This window comes from Nasonia vitripennis, chromosome 2 (assembly GCF_009193385.2).
Source record: "Nasonia vitripennis strain AsymCx chromosome 2, Nvit_psr_1.1, whole genome shotgun sequence".
Classification (NCBI taxonomy): Eukaryota; Metazoa; Arthropoda; class Insecta; order Hymenoptera; family Pteromalidae; genus Nasonia; species Nasonia vitripennis.
Window position 1 is genome coordinate 2,326,487 of NC_045758.1, and position 24,822 is coordinate 2,351,308.

Here is a 24,822-nt window from a genome sequence, read left to right on the forward strand (position 1 = left end):
AAAGTTTGGCTCGTTTTTCCGTGGATTTTTGGGTGATTTTTGAGAATCGAGACTCGGGACGAGGTGGGTTACGCGGATGGAGGAACGTTGAGCTGCGAATCGGGTTAGAAAAGCGTTAAATCGCTTGGAAAAACTGGCATGGACGCTGAAGGTGGAGACGCGGCCACGACTTTCGACGCGAGTTTCGTGAATTACGCTAGTAATAATTGACCTACGGGTGAAATTCACTGCTCATAAGGTAGAGAAACTCATCGAGCAACGGTTTTTCGCGTCAGCCTGACCCTTTTCCGCTATCAAGTAGCAGAAACAGCGATTTTTCGCACGGATTCCGGAGCGAGCTGAACCGGTTGCTCGCAGCTAGAACGGCGGTTTTAAACGAATTCGCAGCGAATTTTCCAACTTTGAATCCCAAAATCCATTACTCCGAAGTACAGACTCCGAATCCCTCGAGCGTAAACATTAAAATTCCCGATAGCTCAGCCGTAAACGGGAAAAAACGGAGCGATCTCCTAAACGTCGCGACTTTGCGGTCGACGAATTATCCCGAGAATCCCCTCGAAACGTCCATTTTCCATCAGCCAGCAATAAACTATATCTCGGCCCCGTCCCTCATAAAAGCCCGAAGCCTCCTCGATAGCCGGGTTCCTCTCTCTCTCTTCGACTCAACGAGCGAAAGGGCGTGTCGGGAAAAGTGTCTCTCGCCCGAAACTTCGGGAAAACTCTAGCGCACCACGAGCTCAAGTCTCTCTGGGCTCTCGCGGGCGCTCGTGGCGAACAAAGCGTCGCGCTTTTACCCATCGGCAGCGAGACAAAGACCCGGCTGTGTATACCTATATATACACGCGAGCGAAGCGAGAGAGCCGAAAAGAGAAAAGAGCTGCGCTGCCGCCAGACTCGAGGAGAGAGAGAGAGAGAGCGAGAATTATAACAGATATACAGTATGCGCGCTATAGGTATACAGCCTGGGCATGCAGAGCGAGAGCGAGAGAGAGAAGAACGCTGGCGCGCCACGCCCTGCTCTCACAACGTTGCCATATGTCCCGCCGAGCGATGGACGCTGCTGCTGGAGAGAGAGAGAGAGAGAGAGAGAGAGAGAGAGAGAGAGAGACGACGCGCTGCGTGCGCGCGGCGCGAGGGAACTTTGAATCGGCCGCGAGCGAGAGAAAGAAAGAGCCGCCGTGGCGCGGTATTGCCGCCGCTGTGCAATGCGCATATTTCGATCATGGGTGCGCGATGCAGGAGCTCTGCCGAGGGGATAATGGTGTCCCTTTCGATCCGCTACGCCGCGATGATGCTCCGATGCAGATGCGGCTACGGGGGGGGGGACAAATGACTCTGTGTGTGTGTGTGTGTGTGTGTGTGTGTGTGTGCGAGGGGGCTTGATTGTGGGAGGCGTGATTTTCGGGTGGTGAGAGGGAAGAGAGGCGTGAGGTCGCGGGGTTGAGAAGAAGAGGTTTTTTCGAGAAGTCTATCGGAGCGTGAGGATATGGGCTGATATCGAGGATTTTTCGGGGAACGACGCGAGATTTCGGGAAAACGGACGGAAATTCGGATGATCGATAAGTGGCACTGGGTAGAAGAGATGGTTGAGCGATCGTTTTGCACGATTTTGCAGAGGACAACGTTGATATTCGGGGCCTGATCAGCAGGAGTAATCTTGCGGATACTGATCGGCTGCGCGATCGGCGATTTTTGCCGCGTGAGCAGTAGGATCGATGTAAGACGCCATGATTTAACTCGCTGAGTTGTCTCGGAAGCTCTTAACGTTGGTTCGGCGACAAGGAAACGATAACAAACTGGTGAAAAACAGCTGGAAGATACGTTGAATCGCGGACGTTCTCAAAAGAGAACGATAAACCCCGACGCCTGGTCTCTACTCCTTTTGTTAATAATATTGCAGCGACACGCTATAAACATTGTTGGAAGAAACCGCAACATTAGCTAGCTTCAAAGGGTAAACTTTTTAGCAACCATAATAAATTCCTGATCGTGAAAATCCATTATTCTAGAGGAATTCGCACGGAGACCGCCACTGTCTACTCCGACTCGCTGTTGCTCCGAAATCAAAGCAATAAGAAACTAGAATTTGCAAGAAGCAGTGATTCTACTCTATTTCCGCGTAGTTCCACTTTGTGTATGCACTGAAACAAAACCTTAATATACAGTTTAGACAAAGGAAACATGGCGACAATAGTCAAGCGTTCGAAATGTTGCATCAGCTCTTAGTTTCGTGACGCGTGTGCTAATATATTAACATTTATGAGCAGCTCCGCTATTGTTATGCTATGCACTGACAACTCGTGCATTTGTTAAATGTGGATACCGATTGAGTGGTTAAAAAACACCCTGAAAACGGAGAGTTGTGAGTTATCCCGGCTGCTCCGAAATGAAAGATCTCAATGAACAATAGTCGTTTTATCGTTCATCAATGATCTTTAGACAATGTAATTGAGATGTCGACGTCAACGAACGCTTGAGCGAGATTACGTTGGCGATAAACATTCCGATTTGTTACATCGACTCGTTAATTTAAAAAAAAAACCTCTACTGTGGAACATCGTACCTCACGTCTTCCGTTTATTTTCACGAAAAGTTCCACGAAAAATAAATCGCCTTCCAAGCGTCCTACGAGCAAGACTGATGTCACGTCCTCCAAAAGAATAACACACATAACCACTCAGCGCACGAGGAACAGAGCTCAACAGAGGCGCATAATAGTCGCGCCTCTAAGTTCGAGGTCATCGTGTGCATTGTTGCGTGACGATTCCGACTACCAAACCAGCCGATATGCCTCTACTGCTATTTTGAGATAATCGCTCGCGAATCCTCGCGGCCCAACAAAACTCAAAAGCCAATTCCTCGCGTCTCTTATTTTCAGCGCACAGCCACGGAAAATGCGTTTGCGTGTATTGTATGTTTACCGATGTGTGAAATTAATTCTGTCTATGTGTACACGCGCGGTTGGCGCGTTCGCAGACGCATTTAAAGTAGTTTTTTTGAAAATGGAATATTTTGTAATTGGAATCCTGTAAAATAAATATTTCTACTTTCTAATAGCTGCACTCGACGCGATTCCGGTATACGCGCGTTATGTTTCCAGTATCGGCGATCAATATCTCGAGCACAAAAAACGAGGCGCAGAAACGCAGGATTTTTGTAATGTATAATTTTCTCGATCTGGCGCAGACTCGACGTTCGGAATTCGCTTAATGCGACAAATTGACTTATATACACCGTACATCGATCACCTCGAATAAGTATGCCGTATATGTACACCCAACGCACGCGACACTATTTTCCTGCATCTACTCCTTGGAACTGTAAAAACGAACGTTTTTTATCCACGACAGGCACACAGCTACTTCGAGATCATTAAGCATGTGGAACAATGGCGCGCGGCCATACGCACGTGCTCGCGAGGAATTTGCATATCTGGGTCTTGTCGCGCGCGTATTATGAGTAATTAAAACACGTCTCTCCCGAGCGATTTACGCTCAAAGAAATGAAAATTATCGCAACCATTTCTCGCGCGCGGCTTTAATTTACGCCGGCCTACTCGTGAATCACGGCTTTTGTTTGGATGATTCATGCGCGCACGAGAGTATAGAGAGAGAGAGAGAGAGAGAGAGAGGCGAGTGTGCACGTTTGCGTGTGTTATGAGCGACGTGTATTAAGCGTAAGCGAGACGAGTTTCATTAACAATCGCTTATCTGTTACAAGGATTTTACATATTTTAAGAGAGAGAGAGAGAGAGAGAGAGAGAGACGCGCGCTCTGCTCTCTGCGGATGTATATAATTTGCAGGCTACTGATAAAGTTATGAAGCGCTGCGCGTTGAATCATGTAATAGCAGCGTGTTACGCGTGATGAATCTCGGATGAAAAATTCGCGGGGGAGTGGGGCTGTTTCTATATACGTTTCTCCCACTGATAGAATCAAATCGCAGCTGAGCGCGATGTTTATTGCCGACAATCGTGCAATATCTACCGAAAAACCCATGAATTCCAACATGTCACTCCCAGATGTTTGTTGCGCGTAACCACCGCAAAATTCCCCGGACGCAGTCACCCACAATCTACATAGCTCTGACGCAAAAACACCCACGCCCGAGAAAGAAACGGCCATTTTCTACATTGCATATTCTCAAATCCATCCAGCCCACGTTAGTATAATTCGAGAAGACTATTTATTTTTCTCTTCGGTGGAATCATAGATCGCCGCTCTGGAAAACAGCGACAACAACGATCAGTTTCCGAGAAGAGATCGCGACTTGTTTGTCGACATCGCTCAGAGCAACTGCGCGTCGGGATTTTATTGCCGACTACGAAAGTAATTTATATATAGAAGCTACGCAGTGACGATGAGAGAAGAAAATGAGGGCTGCGATTGGTATTCCTCGAGGATGTCGTGGCGGCTATGCTCGATGCGGTATTTTTATATATACCGTTGCGAGAACGGTTGATGTCGACGAAAATGCCGACGTCATGCGCGCATGCGACTGCGGGAATGGAGAGTGCAGATTGACGATGGCCTGATGGAGGATTAATGTGATTTTTTGGAGATTGGCGAAAGTTGCGCTTCGGTACAAAGTGGATTTTTAGGCGGAAATAGAAATCGGCGGGATAGCTAGAGTTTTTCATTGGTTATTTAGGTTTGTTTGCCGAAATATTGCAAAGGGATAACGATACGATCACAGGTTATGTATGAGAATCTTGAGTAAGGGCCATCATCGAAATATTTCAATCAGGAATACGTTTTTTCTATGTTTTTCCGACGATGATCTGTCGCGCGGGAGCTTTGTGGCTGTTCTCGGAATCATCGCACTTTCGTAATATTCGAAGCTTGCAGGTGAATTTGTCGCTGATTTTCAGTTGACTCGGTATTCGAACAATCGTGTACAAGACACAATTTATCGTTAGTCATCCCAGTTCGACCCCGATTTGCAGTTTTCCTCGTGACTCGTTTCATTATTTCAGAGTCCAAGACGCTTTCTTTGATTTCTGGCTTATTTTTCAAGTTTTTCGCAGCGTGAAGTTGTTTTTTTGGGCAAAATAGGAATCCGATGATCGAGATGATGGGTCCAGTTAACCATTTGACCAAGTTTCAAGCTTCTGTTATGAAAATCTTTGAGAGAAAACTCAAATTTTCGGTACAAAGTGTAATCGATTCACGGGCATCCGCGCCAACCTTCCCATCGCAAAAACCATGAATAACGCTCGACTAATCAGCCAACTCATCCCAAATACCCCGCGACTCAGCTCCAAGAAAACCCTCGCAACCAACGCCATAAAAAACAGCATCGAAACATCGTTTCCTTCCTCTCTCCCTCCGCGCACTTCATCGGCCAATAAAAGCTGCTGAAAGAAGGGTTCCTCTCTCCACTAAAACCCCGAGCGATAAAAGCTCTCCATCTCTCTCACGTCTTGTAAAAAAAGGCCCAAGACTCGGAGGCGCGCGCGTAAAGCGCCAACGACCGCTCGGATATTTCAATACCGACTCGCTGCTTCTGCTGCTGCTCGCAAGAGTCGAGAGAGAGAGAGAGAGAGAGAGAGAGAGAGAGAGAGAGAGAGAGAGAGAGAAAAAGAGGACCGCGAGCGCTCTTCCAACCCGTTGCCGCCGGTAAGCGTATACATAGGTATAGGTACGAACGGCGGACCGCGCACACCGAGACATTCTCGAGGGATAGCGAGCGCCGGCACATTTATACACGGAAAGAGAGAGAGAGAGAGAGAGGAGCGTCGGCGCCCTTCCCTCCCACCTTCGCCTCCCCTCCGCGAATATCGTCGCGCCGACGTTCACCTACACACGCATACGAGCCGCTCGATGTGTTCGGCCGCCGTGTACGCGTCGCTGGTTGCGCCGCGCGTTCGCATCTCGCTGTATGTGCCCACACACATGCATATATGCACACATTGGCAGAGAGAGAGAGAGAGAGAGAGAGAGGAGCTATGTAACGTAACTGCGGAGAACGCCGCCGCCGGGAGCGAAAGAGACGGGCACCGCGCACAAAGCGAGCGCGAGAGCATAAAGAGAAAAAGCGGCTCTCTCGGGTGGGGAATAAGAGTGAGCATACATACACGCGCCGCGAGTCCGGTAGCAGCCGCGCGTACCTACACTCGTTCACAAACGCACGCGCGCGCGCGCTCATACACAGACACACACACACACACACACACACGCTCGGCGTCGACGAGAAATCGCGGGGCCGAGGTCGGCCTTTGCTCTGCCGGCGATTCGCCTCCCAAGCCCCGCCCAGCCGGTCCGGGGTGGGGGTAGCCGCGTGGGCAGTGCCTCCGCTCCCATTGGTCCCCGAGCCGGCCGAGCCAGCAATCCCGAGGCGCGCGCCGGCTCCCGGCCAATCGGCCGCCGGCAGCGAGCTCGCGCTTTTTATTCAAGCATACACTCGCGCGCCGAAGGACGGCGGCGGCTACGTTCTTTCTCCGCGGTGTGTCGACGCAGCAGCAGCAGCAGCAGCAGCAGCGGCTACGGCTACGGCTACGGCACTCAGGACACACACTCTCGTTTCGGAGCTCCACGCGCGGCGTTGCACATTGAGCCATCGGGAGTTTTGATCGAACGCGGAGGAGAGAAGCGGCAACCCCGCGCTCCGCTCTTTTTCCGCATCTCCAGCTTGCGTGTAACGCGATTAAGCGCCGTGTCTGTGTGTGTGTGTGTCTGTGTTGTGGAAGCGAGGAGCCGAGTCCGTGTGTTGGTGCAGCGAGAGAGTTACGGAGCGACGAGTCGCGCGACGTTGCCACGTCTCTGCGTCCCCGAAAGCAGCCCCGCAGCACCGCTGCCGAGCGACGGACTGTGTTTCTGTGTGTTTCTGTGGGTGTGCGACGGTGTGTGGACACGGCCAGGGCTCTGTGCAGCCGGTAAACAAGAAGTCGGAGCATCAGCGCCGGACGGAGAGGCAGAGGTGCGCGGAAGAGAAGCAGCCGCGTATCGACACGATCGAGCCGAGGAGACTTGGCAACGCCGCGCTATCTCTCGTCTCGCCGTACGCACACCAGTGCGCTGTTAGCACACGCACGGGACAATACAGCCGAACAGCTGTTTACCGTGGACGCCGAGGACGGCGCTGCAGTACGAGCCGCGGCCCCTTCCCGGCGCAGGCTTCTCCCACCGCGCCGACCCCACGTACGGGTCGGACGAGTCCAAGGGGAGCGCGATCGAGGGGCGCCCACGTATAGCTCGCCGCGAGTGCGAGCGAGATAGCGCGATCGTGGTGGGGAGGCAGCGGCAGCGCTGCTCGGCGCGCGCGCGCGCCTTCAGTCGGCCTCGAACCGGAGAATGTGACGGACGTCGTAGCGTGTTTTTGACACACAGTGTGCAGGAGCCGCCGCTCCGAAATCATCGTATACACACACACACACACACTCGCGCGCGCGCGCGCTCTCGAGCGAGCGAGAGAGAGAGAGAGAAAGCGAACTGTGCTCGTAACGATCTCCGCTACTACCACCGCCGTGTCATAACCTCAAAGTCTCCGGGAGTGCCCTGAAAAAGTGTGTCTGCTCCGCGGCGCGCGCGCTCGGCGCTTGCCTGGATCTTTTGGAGCATTAGAGGGAGTGAGAGAGCGCAGTACATCACACTGCGCGCGACGGCCATGTTTGGTGTTTACGAGTCGAGGGGGATTCGCCTGCAGCAGTGAGCCGACGATATATACAGTGTGTGAGAAAGAGAGAGAGAGAGAGAGACGGACGAGTGAGAATTCGATTCTGCGCGAGTGAGAGAGAAAGCTGTTTTCTCTCCAGTGCAGTGACTCCGGTGTGCCGCTCGTGGATCGATGACAGGAAAAACGCCGGTTCTCGTGAAATAGTGTGTGCAGTGCCAATGAGTTGCTGTGAGCAGCCGACGAGCAAAGTAGCAGCCGGTGAGCAGCAGCAGCAGCAGCAGCAGCAGCAGCAGCAGCAGGAGCAGCGCGCTACTAACCCGCCGGAAAACGTCCGGTCGGAGTAGCGGTGCCGACCTCGTGCTGTGTGTCGGTGCGCTGTTTTGGTGTTTCGTGCGCCGAGAGTGTGACAGGTGCCTAGTGCGACTCGCGCGAGTGGCAGAGGCGAGAGCGAGCTCCTACTACTGTCCCGAGCCAGTAGTAGCTAATTGATTCGTCGACCCGTTCCCCAACTGGTGTGTGCTTCGAAACCTCATCGCCCCAGCCGCGCACGCTGCGTGTCTCCGGCGAGTTTCGAGCCCCCACTGTCCCAGTCCGCAACGACGATTTCGCTAAAGCGAAGCAGCGTTAGCAGCAGTGCAGGGCAACAGCGAGCGCAGCCCTCGTCGCTGTCGTCAACCAGCAACAGCAGCGGCAGCATCTACGACGACTTGGACTTTGCCCACCGCTCCTCGGAGAGGATCAAAGTCAAGCGCGCCTGCGAGGAGTCGGTCCAACTGCTGACCGAGCAGCTCCAGCAGCAGACGAGCGGCAACGGTGGCGCAACAGCAGCGCAAGCCGCCACCACGGGCGCCACCGCCATAAATCAAATCAAGCGGCGCATTATCGCTAAGCTATTCAGCGGAGGCGGCAAGTCCTCCGGCCAGAAGGAGACAGCGGCCTCGGCCAGTGCAACTACTGCCAGCGCGTCGAGCAACGCCTCGAGCAACGCCGGCAGCATGGATCTCGGCGACAGGGTCTACGCCGCCGAGAGGATCACGAAGAAACGCGAGAAGCGGGTAAGTGTCTCTCGCTGTGTTTGTGCACGTCTCTCTCTCTATGTGTGTTCTGTATGTGCGATGCAGCTGCTGCGCCTATGAGACGCAGCGAGAGAATGATCGCGACCGGACGGGCTAGTGCCGGGACTCGCCGCGCGGCGGCGCCACCTGATAGGCCGCCCGTCCTCGTCCCAGGGCCTGCGCATGCGCCTCCCCTCGCGCTCCCCCTTTTTTAACTCCGTCTTCTTCTTCCGCACGCGCACGCTGTATCTGATGCAGTCTTGCCGCGAGAAATTCTATTACCGCCCCCTTCCTTCTTCGCCCCTCCTACGAGCGACTCTCGAGCTGCGAGTGGGAGTGAGATGGGTGTACGTCTCTTTCTCTCTCTCTCTCTCTCTCGCTCCCTCCGTCTGCTGCGCTCGTTAAGTGTATCAACGGACGCGGTACTGTTAGCGCAGTTAGCGCGGAACTCGTATATAGCTGGCTAGAGTCGGCGGCTCACTTTTGGCCCCCTTTTCTCGCTCCTCTCTCGCTGCTGCTTTTTGTGCGCGCGCGCGCGCGCGGATCGAACGCCGCGAGGGGAGATGCGAGGGAAAAAATGCATGCCTGTTCTCTCAGCTCCGATGCTTTTTTTTCAGCGGATTCTCTTTCTGTGTGAGCTGTAGCGAGGGGCGAGCTCTCTCGTGCGGGCTTTTTCGAAAATGAGAATATCTTAACGAGACAATAGTTTAGCCGTTGATTGCACTCCGCGCGAGAGATATGATCGTTTTCAACTTCGTTTATCCGGAGTCGTTTGTGATGAAGTTGGGTGATGGTTTTAAATGCTAATTCTGATAAGGCCTTGAATTTTTAAAGAAAAACTTTGCTCCACGAGCAACTCCATTTCCATGCCTCCGTCCGCGCGGAGAGATGGAAATCTGTAGCGGTCTCTCTCTCTCTTTCTCTCTCTCTCTCTCTCTCTCTCTCTCTCTCTCTCTACTCCGTAATAAAAAGTAACGGGTAAACCTCGCTTTTCTCCGCGATTCCTCAGCGAATTGTCAGCTCTATCTCGTGGGTGCATCCCGCAGTTGCACGTTAAATCCGAATTCGAATGAACCCCTAGCTGTACACGTTGACGCGTAGTTTCTCAAGCGTTCATTGATAAACCCGAACACGATCCGCGCGAAAGAGGCGTTACAGAGGTGGGAAACCTGCCGCTGCGACGATCCACAAAAAACCGAGCGCTACTACGCGCGGAGGAAAGAATGAAAGGAAGAGAGGACGGGTGTGTGTGTGTGTGTGTGTGTGTGCGCGCGTAACGGCGTAAGGTTTCTCGTGCGACCTCCTCTTTTTTCGGTTCCGCGAAATAAGGGATCGGAAGAGCGAGAGATATTTCCCTGGGGGTCATAACGCACTGCCGCCGGTTTTCTCTCTCAGGGTCGTCGTACGCGGGCGGTTTGTTGTTTTTCGGAGCGAGGGAGAAAGACTTTCAAGGAGAGAAAGAGAGCAAGGAATGTTCCGGTTTCGCTTTGTTTTGAAAGTACTCTCTCTCTCTCTCTCTCTCTCTCTCTCTCTCTCTCTCTCTCTCTCGGCTGCGTGATTGATGAGGTCGAGCCCCCGGTGCACGTGTTCTCGAAACCTCTGCGTTTTCGGAGCAGTCGAATTTTTCGTTCTCTCAAACGCCAACAACGTGCGCGCACACGCATCATCGGCGATTATACGCTCGAAGATTATGCGGCTTACGGATTCATGTATTCATGCAGCCGGGCCGAGGAGAGAAAATTTTCAGAGTCATTGCTCTCAAAGCCGTTAAAAGGTTTCACCTGGAAGCCGGCCGCGATGCAGCTCGACTGCGGTCATCGGGCTTATTAGCAGTCATTTCTTCCGCCGAGAGAACTTTCCAACTAATCCTCTCGGCTTCTCTCTCACTCTCGTTTTACGACGTCTCGGGACTCTGCGGAAGAAACTTTTCTTCGGCGCCGTTGTTGCGCTCGAAAATATCGCGGTGGCCATTAGGATGCGATCTTTCTCGCCAATATAAGCTGCGAGAGCGACCTACTTTTGCAAACGAAGCGAAATTCCCTCCGAAACTGCAATCGAAAACTTCCATCCCGCAAGTATCTCTCCTTATCGAATCCGCCCGCCGAGAGTAGCAACGTTTTCACTTACAAAACTGTTGGACAGCGTCCAGAGCTATTCTACGCGAGAGCGTCCGTTTTATTGACCGTGTCGCCGCCGCATGCGACTCGACACGCACACGTCGTTCGACGATTCCGTCCGCGGTTGACACTGGCCGTTGCCGTGTACGCGCTCCGAAAACTCGTTCTCTTTTTGTGCCGGCTCGAAGATGGGCCACCGGTGTCCTGTTTCGGGGATTAGGGTCGACGGTGTACAGTGTGTGTGTGTGTGTGTGCGCGTGGTGTTCGACCGAGTGTAAGCGGTTCTCCGGCGACTATACACATATATTCACGCAAGACTGAGCGCACGCGCGCGGTTACCGAGTTTGGCGAAAATCGCGAAACTTTATGTAACTCGAACGGGTAGATGCATAAATAAACTCGCGAATATTCACATGAAAAGCAAACGCTAGACAATCGCAGCTACTCGGATGATATACAAAGCCGTAAATTCACGTTGTATCGTAAAAGGAAATAAAAATCGAAAAACCGCAGTCCATAATCACTCCATAAACGGGACAGTAACAGCGGTAGGCCCTCACTCTAATTACCCTCTCTCACTCTCTCTCTCTCTCTCTCTCTCTCTCTCTCTCTCTCTCTCTCTCTCTCTCTCTTCGGAGTCAGCGTCATATAACGAGAGACAAAAACAGCGCATCGGCATGACACGCGGAGAGAGAGAGAGAGAGATTATTTACAAGCTCCGCCGACGCCTATAAAACCGGGTCATTCTTCTTGTGTTTACGACGGCCAAGGCTGCCCTGTAACGGCCGCCCCCGGAAAAGTTTATTGACACGAGCTAGGGAGAGAGACCGATGACCCGAAGAGCGCACCGTAATTATGCCCGGTTGCCTTTTTTTCTGCGCTTGCGCCCGGCGCTCATTTTCGACTATTGTCTTTTTTAATACCCCCTGGGTTTGTTTTGGCGGTCAGTTTTTTCTTCTGGCACGGCTCGTCTTTGCGATCGGTGAATTCATTTCTCTTATTCTTGCATCGAATGAGTTCTAACGATTCTCTCTTTTTCTGTTGCAGGGCAAAGTTGAATACTACGTCAAATGGAAAGGATGGAGCAAAAAGTGAGTATCGATCGACGTCGATGTGTTTTGGAATTCTGAAAATTTGATCGAATTCACTAAAGGAGACTTTCTTTATTTTTAGATACAACACATGGGAACCGGAGGAAAACATCCTCGACGTAAGGTTAATAGAGCTTTACGAGGAAAGTCAAAGGGGAGGCGATGTCACAGCGAGAAGGCCAAGGCGAAGGGACACAAGATACAGCGTGAGTTTATTTTCTCCTTCGGTATTTTTAAAACTCCCTTTTTTCATCCTCCACTTAAGCAATGCACTTTGCGATCCTGATGTTTGAAAACTTTGTTTTACGCTCAAACTCGCTGTAATAATAATGACGATCGTCGCATTTGACGCAGAGGCGCCGCGATATAAAATAAAAATAAGAAAGCGTCTGGGAGAAGAGTCACGCTTCTGTCGAAGAATTATTCACAGGGGATATCGGGTACCCGGTGTCGAGACTCAAAATATTTTATTGCCTTATCGCGGTGCACTCAGCCGCCAAATATCTTCGCATCATTAGACTCGGAATGTTTCACGACGACTCGTGTACTAATGCAATATTTCTTGAAATTTCAGGAACAGATACTTGCGAATCTCGTGGTCGAAGAAGAACCGGGTGGGGATGAACGCGTGGGCGAGGACAGTCAGGACGAATCCGCTACGGAAACCACCGTCGCTCCAGTAGTCACAGCCACGCGCCTCAGCTCGCCAGTCGACGCTCTGAACGTCGACGAGGACACGCTCGCCAGTTCGCTCGACGGACACGAGTCGCCGATACCCAAACCAGACCACTTCTCTGCTGTCAGCGACTCCGAGAGCAGTAACAGCAGCCTCGAACTCCCCTTGATGCCGAGGAGAATGCCCGCGGGTACCAAGAGAAAGGCCGAGGTACTCAGCAAAGAGTCCGGCAAGATCGGCGTCACCATCACCACGAGCAGTCCCAGCAGTGGCAGTGGCAGTCCTCCACCCAGCAAGAAAATCAAAGGAAGCTCCAGTTCACCGACTTATCATGTAAGTCTTGTTCGATATTGAGAACAGCTGACATTATTATTTAAGAGAACGTTACTTATCTTGAATTTTCATCGTTTACAGACGCATAAGGTGAATGGCAGGCGACCCTCGTCCTCGAGCGTCAAATCCACACCCGAAGAGCCGCTTCCGGCTGTACCGACTACCCCGGCACCGGCTATCCAGGACAAGAAGCGGCCAGAGGCCGACGTACCACGTGGCCCACCGCCTTCTTTACCGCGTGCACCTTCCGCTCCTCAATCTCCTCAGATGGACACTCCGCTCGAACCTTCACTTCAGCCACAACCAACTACCAAAAAGAAGCAGCAGCAACAGCTCGCGCAAACCGATCACATCAACAAGAGCCAGAGCCCCGACAAGGAGAAGCTGCAGCAGCAACAGCCGCAACCAAACGGCCCTGTGAACGTCGACGCAAATGGACACAAGTCTCCCAGCCCTACAGATTCGTACACCAACAACAACAGGTTAAACGCTGGTATACTCAACGGCCACCACAGCCACAACAACAATAACAACAACAATAATAATCTCAACAACAACATTACGAATAATAACAACAACATAAACAACAATAATAAGTCGTCGAGCATCAAGCAGCAGCAAACGGATATGTTGAAAGCTAACGAGACGGTTTACGTGCCGCTGACGAGTCCTGGCACCGATTACTGGCATGCGCGCAATCCCGTGGCCGATCAGGTCTTCATCACGGACGTGACTGTCAACCTCAAGACCGTCACCATCAGGGAGTGCAAGACTGAGAAGGGATTCTTTCGCGAGCGGGATCCCAAGAGCGACGTTTATCAATAGAATGACCGAGAGAGAGATAGCCACGTGTTGTAATATTTAAATATTTCAAAGCTTGTATATATAAATTATTTTCGCACTAAAAGAGCACGGGTGGCAGGTAGACAGATTGCCGAACGATGGGGAGAGAGCGTTGTTACGTAGTAGCAAAGTTTAAAGTGACCTAAATACACGCACTCTGATTTCTAAATTCACGGGCGCATATAGGGTGTTATGACGATTTTTGCAAGGCTTGGTAAAACAAAAACGACTCTTTTTTGTCTCGGGTTTCTACTTTCGTTTCGCCAATCGCGAATTGCGCGGATCGCATGTGGAAAGTGGTCATTTATTAAGTAATCGGAGGAGGATTGGTGAATAATACAAGGTTGCGATGATTGTAACATAATAAGTGAAAATAAGATGATAATGTAAATCACTACTGCTTTCGACTCGATCGTAAACACATAAACAAACAAATCTAAGAAAACGCTTTGTAGTTAATAGATTCGCTGAAATAATACAAAAAAAACGTAAAAATAAATGGCAGTCGAAGCAATATTCTCATATGCAGTTTTAAGGTGAATCGCACTTTTGCCAATGGCAGTTTAACGTACGAGAAGTCAGTAGGGATCGGATGCAAACTTGACTGGGTGTATTTATTGATTATACCGCTTAAGATGAGCAAACGGTAGATTCTTTTTCTTTGCGTAAGTTCCTAAAAATTAATCGTTTGCGAAAGAACATTTTTACTTTTAACTTTTATGAAAGTTCAATAACTACTTTTCTGCTTTGTAGTGCAGTGAAGCAAGCAAAATTAATGATTTTTCATCGATATGCACAGTCAGTTCCTTTTTTTCTATTAAGCAAACGTAATAGACGTTCATGTGCTCTTTTTGAAACCTATTATAATAAAGAAATGAAATGCATTTGTTATTGATACTATATAGATGATTGTCGGCGCGATATTAGGATCGATCGATCTTTGACAGCCGTGTGTAAGTCTTCGAGCATATCTCAGCATTTCGATTGTTTTCGTCCTGAGTGCACTCTGTTCGGATTATTATCGAGGAGACTATACAGAATTAAGATTTAATGAAACTTACTGACCAAATTGTTCGTCTTACCAAGCATAGAATACTACTACTTCAGTCGCAATTGTTTTATAAATGCCTACATTCTGTGCATTTCTTCGTATGCACTTTCAGAACCAGTAAATCCGTGATATATAGATAATTAATATACATACCCTTAAAAAACTAATCGTATATGTTGCTTATTTATTAAAAATCGGTTACGATAATTTGTAGATTTTTAAATTCTTAGTATTATAGAATTAAACTATCAATGTGTATGCAGGATGTCCCATGAAATCATTCGAGAAATGATTTCCTAAATTCCCGATTCGCACACACGAATATTGTAAATACAGTTGAAAAACGGTTTATGAGTTATAAACTGACCATTATTTTTAGTGAATTCAAGAAAAAAACTTGAAATATCAACTTTTTTACTCGTAAAAAGACACGAAAGAACGCGCTCCTTACCAATTTAATCACAAATGGGACAACTTGTATACTCAAGTAGGATTTGCTCTTCTAGAGCTCCAATCTTTTAGAATTCGAACACACTGAAAAAAAACACAGCCATTTTAACTGAACTCGCACCAGTAATCCGTCATTGTACGAAGACTCGCCAAAATTACCGTAGAATTCAGCAGTTTTAAAGAATCAGTTCGGTCGTTTTTGCTGGTGTCCCGCGTAAGCGACCAATTTTACGAGTCGCGACTCGCCAAAACTACCAGTGGCACACCGTTGTTCTTACTGAACAGTCGTTACGGTGGCAGAACGGTTAAAACTACCGGACTTTACAGCAGAAACGACTGTGTTTTTTTTTCAGTGCATGAACATGTTGTAATAAGTGTACATTGGAGAGAAGAGCAAGAAAAATGAAATTCAAAGGAAGGAGCAAGGAGCGAATTCAAACAATGCGTGTCTTGTATAAAAAAAAAAAACATGAATTTGTAAATAGCGAGAAAAACCTAGTTATATGCAGCGTGCGTGCGACAGAATGAAATAACGTACGAGTGCGAGATATTTGTGAATGTTGTAGATTATCACGTTATGTATTGTACATAAAAACTTGAATCCCTTGTGTTGTAGATGTTACACCGCAGCGAGAGCTGAAAATAACTGAAGATAAAGAAACAAGCAAAGGGTAACAAGTAAAAGAATGCAAATAAAATAAAATGAATGGAATATAGGAGAATGATCTTTCTTAGGTTTAAAACTTTCGACATAGACTGTGCGCGTACCTTCGATATTGTTTCTGTACTTATAGACGATCGATCTACCTATACCATAATCGCGTAAAAAATAACACAGGCATATACGATATGTGAACCCCGGTAGTACCAAATCCAACAGTAATTTTAGTTCTGTCTGGTACAGATTCCTTATATTTCAATAAAATCATTACTTGAAAAACTCAATTTTTTATTTGCCATCACCTCCTCACGAAATTGTAATTCGAAAAATTACTTCATAAGTTACATTTCTCTTAGTGAAATAACACAGAGGAGTTATTTGTCTTATTTTCGATGAACCGACAAAAAATCAGTTCAGTATTTTATTATTTGACTACTGTTTCAATTGTAAAAGCAACGCTTGTTTTGTCATTAGTTTATCCCTAGAGAGTATTTCAATGCTCCTTCAAGTAGAACGATTATCTCGCTTTCAATAAACAGGTGCTCTCAAAGACATCGGATTTGCGCGTCGTCACAACATTAGCTCCTATATATAAAATCGGTGTACACTTGAAATCGCGAACAGTGCTCTCTTGGGATTTCTCCCTCTTTTTTCGTCGAATACTTATTACTTATATTTACGCACTTTTATCACGCTTGACAGATATTTTGACACTTGAGTGTCTAAGTGAGAATATCATAAACTACAGCTTTTACCAAGCTATCGTTGAAAAGTTTGAAAAACCGATCTCCAAGAAATTCATCATTATATTCGTAGATTGCTGCCAGTAGTGTATTGCCTTATATATGAAACATGGCTTCAGAAATCGTTGGAAAACTCAAAGTTAATTGCTTATCGAAAATTACGTTCGAATGGCAAATTGATAACTCTTACATTATGGATTGCAAGGACGCTGGCGACTTCCTCATATCACCGAATTTCACGTCATATAGTTACAGTGGTAAAATTCCTCACGAAATAAAGTGGTGTCTGGAATTGTATCCAAAAGGAGAAAGAGATGACGAGGAAGATTATTGGTCCATTTATGTATTGGCGGACACGGAGATCACAGCATCGGGTATCTTTAAAATTGTAAATAATGAAGGTAGGATAATCGTGCAAAAGAATTGTGATAAAAGCACATTTGCGAGTTATATGGCTTGTGGACTTCCACGGTTCTCAACGCAAGATTTTCTCATGAAAAGTGGCATTTTGAGTAACGATAAAATTACAATCGTATGCGAAATAACTTATAAGCCTACAGATGAAGAGGATGTAGTGAAACTTCATAAAGAAGATCAAGGAGTGCAGAAGCAAGAAGACTATATTGAAGCTCGACTCGAAGTGATTGACAATTTCGAGGCTCTTCTCAACGACAACAAATTCAGTGACATGTCGCTCATTTCGGGCGGCAAAGTCGTGAAGGCGCACAAGTGTATACTTGCAAACAGCAGCTCAGTGTTTGCCGCAATGTTCGAAGCTGGTATGAAGGAAAGTCAAGAGAATACCGTTAAAATTCTTGATATCGAGTATGACGTTCTCGTGGAGATGGTTCGCTTTGTTTATACTGGAAGGGCCAACAACATCAATGCATTGCTCAGTGAACTCGTGTTTGCAGCGGACAAATACGAACTTCACCTACTGAAGAAAATCTGCGTAAATAAGATGCTAAAAAATATAAGCATCGACAATGTCATCGATTATCTTCAAATCGCCGACAAACTCCTTATAGAAGAGCTAAGGGTGGAAGCTATTAAGTTTATTGTTGAAAAAGGGAGGAGTGATGTCACTGACAAACCAGAGTTTAAGTTTCTGCCTCATAATATCATGTACAAAGTGTGCTGTGGTTTGTCGAGAAAGGACAAATAGTGAATTTTTTGGTATTACCTATATATATATATATATATTATATTTTAATAAGATTCTTATATTAACTAATAAACTTTACTTCGTCAATTATTTTCGTTACATTTTTCCCCACTATTTTTAAATACATTTTTAAATAACTACGTTTCTACAAAAGGCTTGATTTCAAAAAATGGATATTCCAAAATCTTTTCAAACGAATTTTTCTACATCTTCTAATCGAGGTTATGGCTTCTCCAAATTTCTCGTTATAGCGCACGAAAGTTGTCCGTAATCACAGTTTCCACAAATATTCATAAGCATATACTCATTCAAATAAGTACACACTGTCTAATTCTTCCCTCCGTGCGCACTCGGTCGGTCCAACAGACTGTATTATCCATCGCGACGCGCAAATACAGTATACACAACTACACAAGGCAATAAAACGGCGTCCGATAGGATAGCAGCAGCTCCGACAGCTGACGCGACGGGGCAGCAGTGGCTACGTGACGTCGATCTCGTCGTCCACCTCTCCTTCTCCCGCTTATCTCTTTGTCGCATTTTCCCTCTCACTCGCAGTCAGTCCGAGCTCTGGTGTGTTATTTTTTGTGCGCAACGCTTAGCAGTATCGGAGAGACGGACACGGCAGGAGGACGCGCGCATCTCTCGTCGCACAGAGCACGTATATAAGTATTATTGTGGAGAATCGCGAGTCGAGAAAGAGCCGAGAGAGCAGCGAGTTTTCTTTCCGGAGCGAAGAGGCGAGCCTCGCAACGAGTTAGTGCCATATGCGCTGGCTCGCAGCCGCGTAATATGTGGGTGAAGCCGGAAGAGGTTCTGCTGGCCAACGCTTTCTGGTAAAGAGAAAATATTACTCAGCCTCGCCAAGAGACCGATATTGAACGATAGACTGCGCGGCTGTGTACTTGAGTCTGTTGACCCGTTGTTTACCTGTCCCCCAATAATATACGCCGCTTTGTTTTGACTTTGCTGATGGTTTTTATCCATCAGCTGTTCCTTCCTTGCTCGGATTTTTTTCGCGATACCCGCATCTCTCTTATATGTGCTGTAAGTGCGTATATTACGTACGTCGCGGTCAGTGGCTCGTTTTTTTTTTTTTTTTTTTTTCTACTGCTGCTGGCTTATTAACTATGATGGCGAGCGATTTATTATGTATCGCCGCCGGAGACTGCCGCTTTATCTCCGCGCTTTTTGCGCCGATTACGATAGCAGAGAGTAGCGAGACTGGCTTCAATTGGAGAATCTTACATTCACGCGACCGATTGTACGGAGAACCTTGCTATTTACTTGCTGCAGATCTTTTCTCGATGAAATATCTCTGAACACGCTTGATTTTTCGATTGCTCGGTTTTCAAGTCGCCGCTCCAAAATGCCGAGCGTTTGGTTTTGAAAAGTAATTAAGGTTAACAACCATTTGCAGCCTTTAATATTGTGTAATGGTCCTGGGGAGGTGGATGAGTATGTATGTGTGTGTGTGTGTTTGCGAATACGTGGACATGTGTGCCTGTATTCATGTAATGATTGGCCGAGGCATCCTGCAGTCTATTTTTTCCAATTGCATATTCATGGCGTACTGTTGAATCACTTTGAGATTATTTTCCAATGCTGTATGTATGCACGTCCATTGTTGATAAAAATTGCGTGTGAGAGCTGAATAAAATGTTGAGCGATAATGTTGGCAGGAGTGTTGAGCTCTTTTTTTTAACAACGAGCGATGGTACTTTCAGGATAACTGAAGAAGCCAGTGTTTACTTTGTCAGGCAGCGACGGAAAGGTCATGGAAAAACTAGAGGTCTCACCTCGATCATTGTTGGAACTTTGGACAGTGTCTTTGACACGAAACCACCACCGTTCCGAATCTTGCACCAGACACCCTCGTCTGAAGTTTATTGGAGTGAGTATCCAAGAGATTCATTAAATTGTTGTGAAAAATAATGTTAATACGCTCATAAAGCATGTATTAATGGGCAATGGAGCTTCAGAAAGTTATCAGTGGCAATGACAGTAACTGATAGCTAGTTATTCAGTGTGACAAGAAGAAATGCCAGCTGCGTATACTTTGCTTAACATAGTATAGTGGCATCTGGTTTTTATCTTTATACAAGCGTAGGCTAAATAAATTTTCAGAGTAGCATGCTGTATATTTTTTCATTCAAATACAACTCGATATATGTTGACGAAATATTTATTTAAATAAATTTTGTTGCAGTGGTCGCATGTTCCTTGACACATACAGAGATAGTCAAGGATTGGGAATGGCTGCATACAAATCTGACAAGCACATTGCAATCCTTTGATACAGAAGAAGAAATAACAGACTTTGTTTGCTGTAAAATTCAATCCATTATTGCAAACAATGCATCTGACTGCAAATTAGTTGATGGTATGTATCTATATTTGCTGCTTGAATCATGCTCCAGTGATTCAATTTATAATATACACTTTACTTTCCTCTACAGATGAAGACTCGCAGTCATTTAAGAGAGTTTCTTATAAGTTCCATCAACTTTTCAATTTGCCCAAGGAAGACAAACTTGTAAATTATTATTCTTGCAGGTAATTTGGTTGTTTGATGATTAATAATTTATTTTAAATACTAGCACAGTACAAACATTTGTATTATTTGCAGTTACTGGAAAACTCACCTGCCAAGACAAGGATGGTTATATTTATCTGTAAACCAAATGTGTTTTTATGCTTATATCTTGTCTAAAGAAACGAAATTAGTCATCAGATGGGCAGACATTGTAGAACTAGATAAAACAAATTCTCTTCTATTTCCTGACAGTATTCGTATTGTAACGCGCGATGGAAAAGAGCATTACTTTTCGATGTTCCTTCACAAATCAGAAACATACTCGTTAATGGAGCAATTAACGAATCTTGCTATGAAACGGTATGTGGCAACTAAATAAAGATTTTTGAAATTATCACTCCCAATCACTTTAAAATTAAAATACGTTATGTTTCTGTTTTCAGACTTATTGATGAAAAAAGTGGTTTCAATGAAGATAGAGATCTCCTTAATAAGTTAAGGTACTATGTCTTTACTGTATGATTGATTACCTTGATAAGATTTGAAATATCGAATAAAACTCGCTATTTTCCGATTATTTTATTTTCAGTAAAAATGTGCCTAAAAAACCGTCGTTTTTAAAAAGAGATCTCGATGCCCGTGCACAATCGGAAGCTTATAGACTTCAGTTTAGGTTACCAGGAAGCGAAAAATTGGATGGTTGTGTGGACGCGACTTTATGGACTCCTTACGATAAAAGACATAATTGGGGAAAAATTTATCTATCTCAGAATTATTTGTGCTTCGAAAGTAGAGTAAGTTTGTCCTTCATCGCTACATATTATCAAGTAATGTATTGCTTATAGAAAATGATATGCTTGTGTTTTCAATTTAGGTGAAAAATTTAGTAAGTCTGGTCATACCATTGAGAGAAGTCAGACTAATTGAATCGGCTGAAAATCAGGCATCGAATACCGCTGTAGATAAGTCAATATTAGTTACGACCGCGCGAGCTTCATTTCTTTTTGCTCAAATACACGATAGAGATTTTGTATTGCAAAAAATTTCAGAATTGCTAGCTAAAACGAAAATAGCTACGGTGTAAGTTTATATTACGTAATTTCTTGTAAGTCTATCTACTTGATTGTAGAATGTAGTATCATAATTTAAATTGCCTTTGTAGAAGTCTGGCAGACAGTATCGTCGATAAGTCGAACAAAGGAAGGGAAGCAAAACCAGTTGAGACTTGGACGTCACAACCACCTCTAATGAAATTATTCAAGGCACCACTCAGCGCTGAAGCGGCAGTTAAACAAGAAGCAAAAGAAAAGCAATGGGAATTACACTTTTCCGAGTACGGTAGGGGAATGACTATCTACAGAACGGTGGAAACTGCTAAACTTGTCATTACTGGCATACCGCAAAATCTAAGAGGCGAAGTTTGGTTAACATTTTCGGGTAATTATTATTAATTTTTAATTTGAGGAATCGCTTTGATGTAAAATTAATCGCATGACTGATTATTCTAATTAGGTGCACTGAATGAAATGGCAGTGAACCCTGGATTGTACAAATCTTTGGTTGATCAATCTCTTGGAAAGACGTGTCAAGCTAATGAGGAAATTGAAAGAGATCTTCATAGGTCTTTACCGGAACATCCCGCTTTTCAGTCCGATATTGGAATCAGTGCGCTCAGGCGCGTTCTTTCAGCGTATGCATATAGGAATCCTCAAATCGGGTACTGCCAGGCAATGAACATAGTAGCATCAGTGCTTTTAATTTATTGTTCCGAAGAATCGGCTTTTTGGCAATTGTGCAATGTATGCGAATCCTTACTGCCAGATTATTACGACAGGCGAGTAGTCGGCGCATTGGTTGATCAGGGTCTTTTAGAGGAACTCGCCCAAGAGCATTTACCAGCCCTGTACGTCAAACTGCAGGAGTTGGGTCTGATCAGAGTCATCTCACTCTCATGGTTCTTGACGATATTTTTAAGTGTTATGCCGACCAGCAGTGCTGTAAATATTATGGATTGCTTTTTCTACGATGGAGCAAAGGTCATATTCCAGGTAGCTTTAACTGTGCTGGAGTGGAACCAGGAGAAGCTACTGAAGTGTCATGATGATGGTGAAGCTATGCAGCTTTTGACTGATTATCTCGGAGGAGTATACAATGATGAAGGTCCAGTATTACCTAGACCCGTTGATAGCGCACCGCCGAACAAGGTAAGCTTGATCTCAAAACGTACATTACACACATTAATAAGATTTATAAAAACATATTTTCAATTTTTTAGAGCATTTCTATTCAGACATTAATATATGAATCATACGCAAGATATGGGTCTTTAACAATAGGAGGAATCGAAAGGCTGCGTTTAAAACATCGACTTAGAGTAGTTCAGAGTTTAGAGGAAGGTATTGAAAAAAACGTCATAAGAAGTGTTGTGGCCGAGAAATTGATGACGGCAGAAGAATTACAGGAATTGTTGAGTTTAGTTAGAGGAGAGTTAATGTGTCAACGAAAATCAGAACCAGATCGATATGATCCGACGCAGCCACCTTACGAAGTGTACAAAATCGATTATGATCTCTTTAGAATATTGTTTGCCGGTTTGTCGCCTTGGGGAAAATGTACTCAAGCTGAATCTCTGTCTGCAAGACTATTCCGAGTAACTATTATTTTCGAATATCATGTATCATGAAAAGTTTCTTTTTAGATGTATATTAAATTTATTATTTTTTCAGTTGATGGATCGTAATCACGACAATCTTTTGAACTTCAGAGAAGTAGTGCAAGCGATTGCAATGACCGCAACCGTCGATTCATCTCAGAGATTAAAGCTACTTTACACACTCCATTTACCGCCACTTCTGACGCCAGTGGACTTTGAATCACCTACCCAATCAGGTAGGATAATTTCATTTCGTAGGAGTTTACAAAAAAGTGTTAGATTAGATGAATCAAATATATATCATTGTGCAGATGGTGCTGAAGTAGCAGCAGAAGCAACAGACTTCTTTGACAGCATGGAGCAAAGCGTGGCTTCTCTAGAAGTACCAGTTAGTCTAGCCGAAGAACCCTGTAACACATTGTCCAGATCAACGAGTATGAATAGTCAACAAGGAGACCAATCTTGGGAAGAACAGAGCATGGGTAGTTTGCGGTCCATGATAGCGTCCAGAGACAGTCCATTAGATTTAAAAAATGTGCCAAAAATGTCCCAGCTTCATTTTATAGCTTTGTGGAAAACTTTGTACGATATGTTCCCGGCTCAACCCGAGGATCAAGACACATATCATTGTATTGCCGAAATCGGTAAGAAAAAAATTCGATTGCTGTTTTGTAATCTCATCTAATTTTGATGTATACTTATAAAAATCTACAATTGTCATTCTAGGTACGTTGCTACTACAATTAGGAGACGTCGGGAAAAAATTCTATGTTGAAAGAGAAGAATCAGAGGACAGTTTAGCAGCAGCCTCATCCGCTAAGCATCCTACAGTAATGGTAATAAAATTCATGATTAAAATGTTACGTTTCAAGAGTATTTTTCACAAAAACGATTTTTTTTTTCAGTCTCCTGATCGTAACGGAAATCCAGCAACCCCATCGCCTTCGGCCGCAGATCCTAATTGGTCAATAACAGTGGAGCAGTTTTTAGCGTCAGCGTTGAATGGTGAACCGATTGTGAATTTCTTCAGCAAACGCGCCAATCTTCTAGACGCAATAGCTTCGATTAGAGATCGCAGGTTTAAACGCGCACATTCTCTCTCAGACCCGCCGGTATTGCACGTGTGATACTCAAAATAGCATAATCATTGAAACATATTAATCGAGCGATAGAATGAGTGAAGATTTTTGCAGTGAAATCTTTGAGAAATTTCGAGAAATAATGTTTATCAAGAATGTGATTTTTAATTTTTATTTCCTTTTTAATACTTGAGTCGGCATGTGATACGATCGAAAATTGGGGAAACGAAATCAGATCATCGTTTTGATTCTTTTTACTGCATGCGGCCTATAGGATTTTATTTTTATCGTCGACTATTGGTAAATTCTGCAATTTTGTAGAATACTCACAAAAACAAGGAGAACGTTTTTCAATCAATAGGGAAACCTATAAATCGCTTCCATTAGTCCATTTTTCCAAAGTCGTCATTTAGTATCCGGTAAAAGAAAAATAACGTTAAAAAAGTACATTTTTGTACTGTTAAATATAAGCATACGGCGTGCTTATCAGTCGAGTATAAATAGTTATATATTCATAAGCTTTTAAAGTATTGTACGAAAAATCAAATTGCACCTGGTTAAAATTTATCATCTATTATACAATAAAACTTGCAAGATTATTCGTATGTGTATACATAGTGCTTATAAAAAAAATTGGGCGATTCTTTTACAGAAATTGGAACCGCTAGAGTCTTTAGTACTTAGAATTGTTATACAAGATGCGAGACGCGAAAGTTTATTAGAGATATCTGCATAATTTCTTGTTTTTTTATTGA

General features: G+C 45.5%; 3 protein-coding genes across 6 annotated transcripts; all 3 read left to right on the forward strand.

The window, feature by feature from the left end:
- Positions 1-6,435: 6,435 nt before the first annotated feature.
- LOC100115676 (polycomb group protein Pc) lies at positions 6,436-15,715 on the forward strand. The gene is made up of 5 exons (XM_001600281.6): positions 6,436-8,669; positions 11,834-11,877; positions 11,960-12,083; positions 12,452-12,886; positions 12,968-15,715. The coding sequence occupies exons 1-5, from the start codon at positions 8,610-8,612 to the stop codon at positions 13,709-13,711; spliced, it is 1,407 nt and encodes a 468-aa protein (XP_001600331.2). The 5' UTR covers positions 6,436-8,609; the 3' UTR covers positions 13,712-15,715.
- A 1,028-nt stretch (positions 15,716-16,743) lies between these two features.
- On the forward strand, positions 16,744-17,799 carry LOC103316638 (speckle-type POZ protein B). The gene has a single exon (XM_008211142.2). It carries the CDS (start codon positions 16,744-16,746, stop codon positions 17,797-17,799), a length of 1,056 nt encoding a protein of 351 aa, XP_008209364.1.
- A 533-nt stretch (positions 17,800-18,332) lies between these two features.
- LOC100115763 (TBC1 domain family member 9) lies at positions 18,333-24,728 on the forward strand. 4 transcript variants are annotated; one of them, XM_016981671.3, is made up of 15 exons: positions 18,333-18,635; positions 19,527-19,693; positions 20,009-20,182; positions 20,259-20,355; positions 20,429-20,695; positions 20,779-20,835; positions 20,925-21,129; positions 21,210-21,415; positions 21,498-21,772; positions 21,848-22,539; positions 22,611-22,985; positions 23,062-23,224; positions 23,315-23,632; positions 23,715-23,824; positions 23,894-24,728. In XM_016981671.3, the coding sequence occupies exons 1-15, from the start codon at positions 18,592-18,594 to the stop codon at positions 24,113-24,115; spliced, it is 3,372 nt and encodes a 1,123-aa protein (XP_016837160.1). In that variant the 5' UTR covers positions 18,333-18,591; the 3' UTR covers positions 24,116-24,728. The 4 variants fall into 4 exon arrangements, with proteins under 4 accessions (XP_016837160.1, XP_001600394.2, XP_008209365.1 ...); XM_001600344.6 differs by having other exon boundaries at positions 18,400-18,635; positions 23,300-23,632; XM_008211143.4 differs by having other exon boundaries at positions 18,400-18,635; positions 23,312-23,632.
- Positions 24,729-24,822: the final 94 nt, after the last annotated feature.

Coding starts and splice junctions, on each gene's coding strand:
- LOC100115676 (XM_001600281.6), top strand. CDS start 8,610: ATGGATCTCGGCGACAGGGTCTACGCCGCCGAGAGGATCACGAAGAAA. Junction 11,878..11,959: donor TGGAAAGGATGGAGCAAAAA/GTGAGTATCGAT, acceptor CTTTATTTTTAG/ATACAACACATGGGAACCGG. Junction 12,887..12,967: donor CCAGTTCACCGACTTATCAT/GTAAGTCTTGTT, acceptor CATCGTTTACAG/ACGCATAAGGTGAATGGCAG.
- LOC103316638 (XM_008211142.2), top strand. CDS start 16,744: ATGGCTTCAGAAATCGTTGGAAAACTCAAAGTTAATTGCTTATCGAAA.
- LOC100115763 (XM_031923444.2), top strand. CDS start 18,592: ATGTGGGTGAAGCCGGAAGAGGTTCTGCTGGCCAACGCTTTCTG. Junction 20,836..20,924: donor GATCTCCTTAATAAGTTAAG/GTACTATGTCTT, acceptor TTTTATTTTCAG/TAAAAATGTGCCTAAAAAAC. Junction 21,773..21,847: donor AGTTTGGTTAACATTTTCGG/GTAATTATTATT, acceptor TATTCTAATTAG/GTGCACTGAATGAAATGGCA.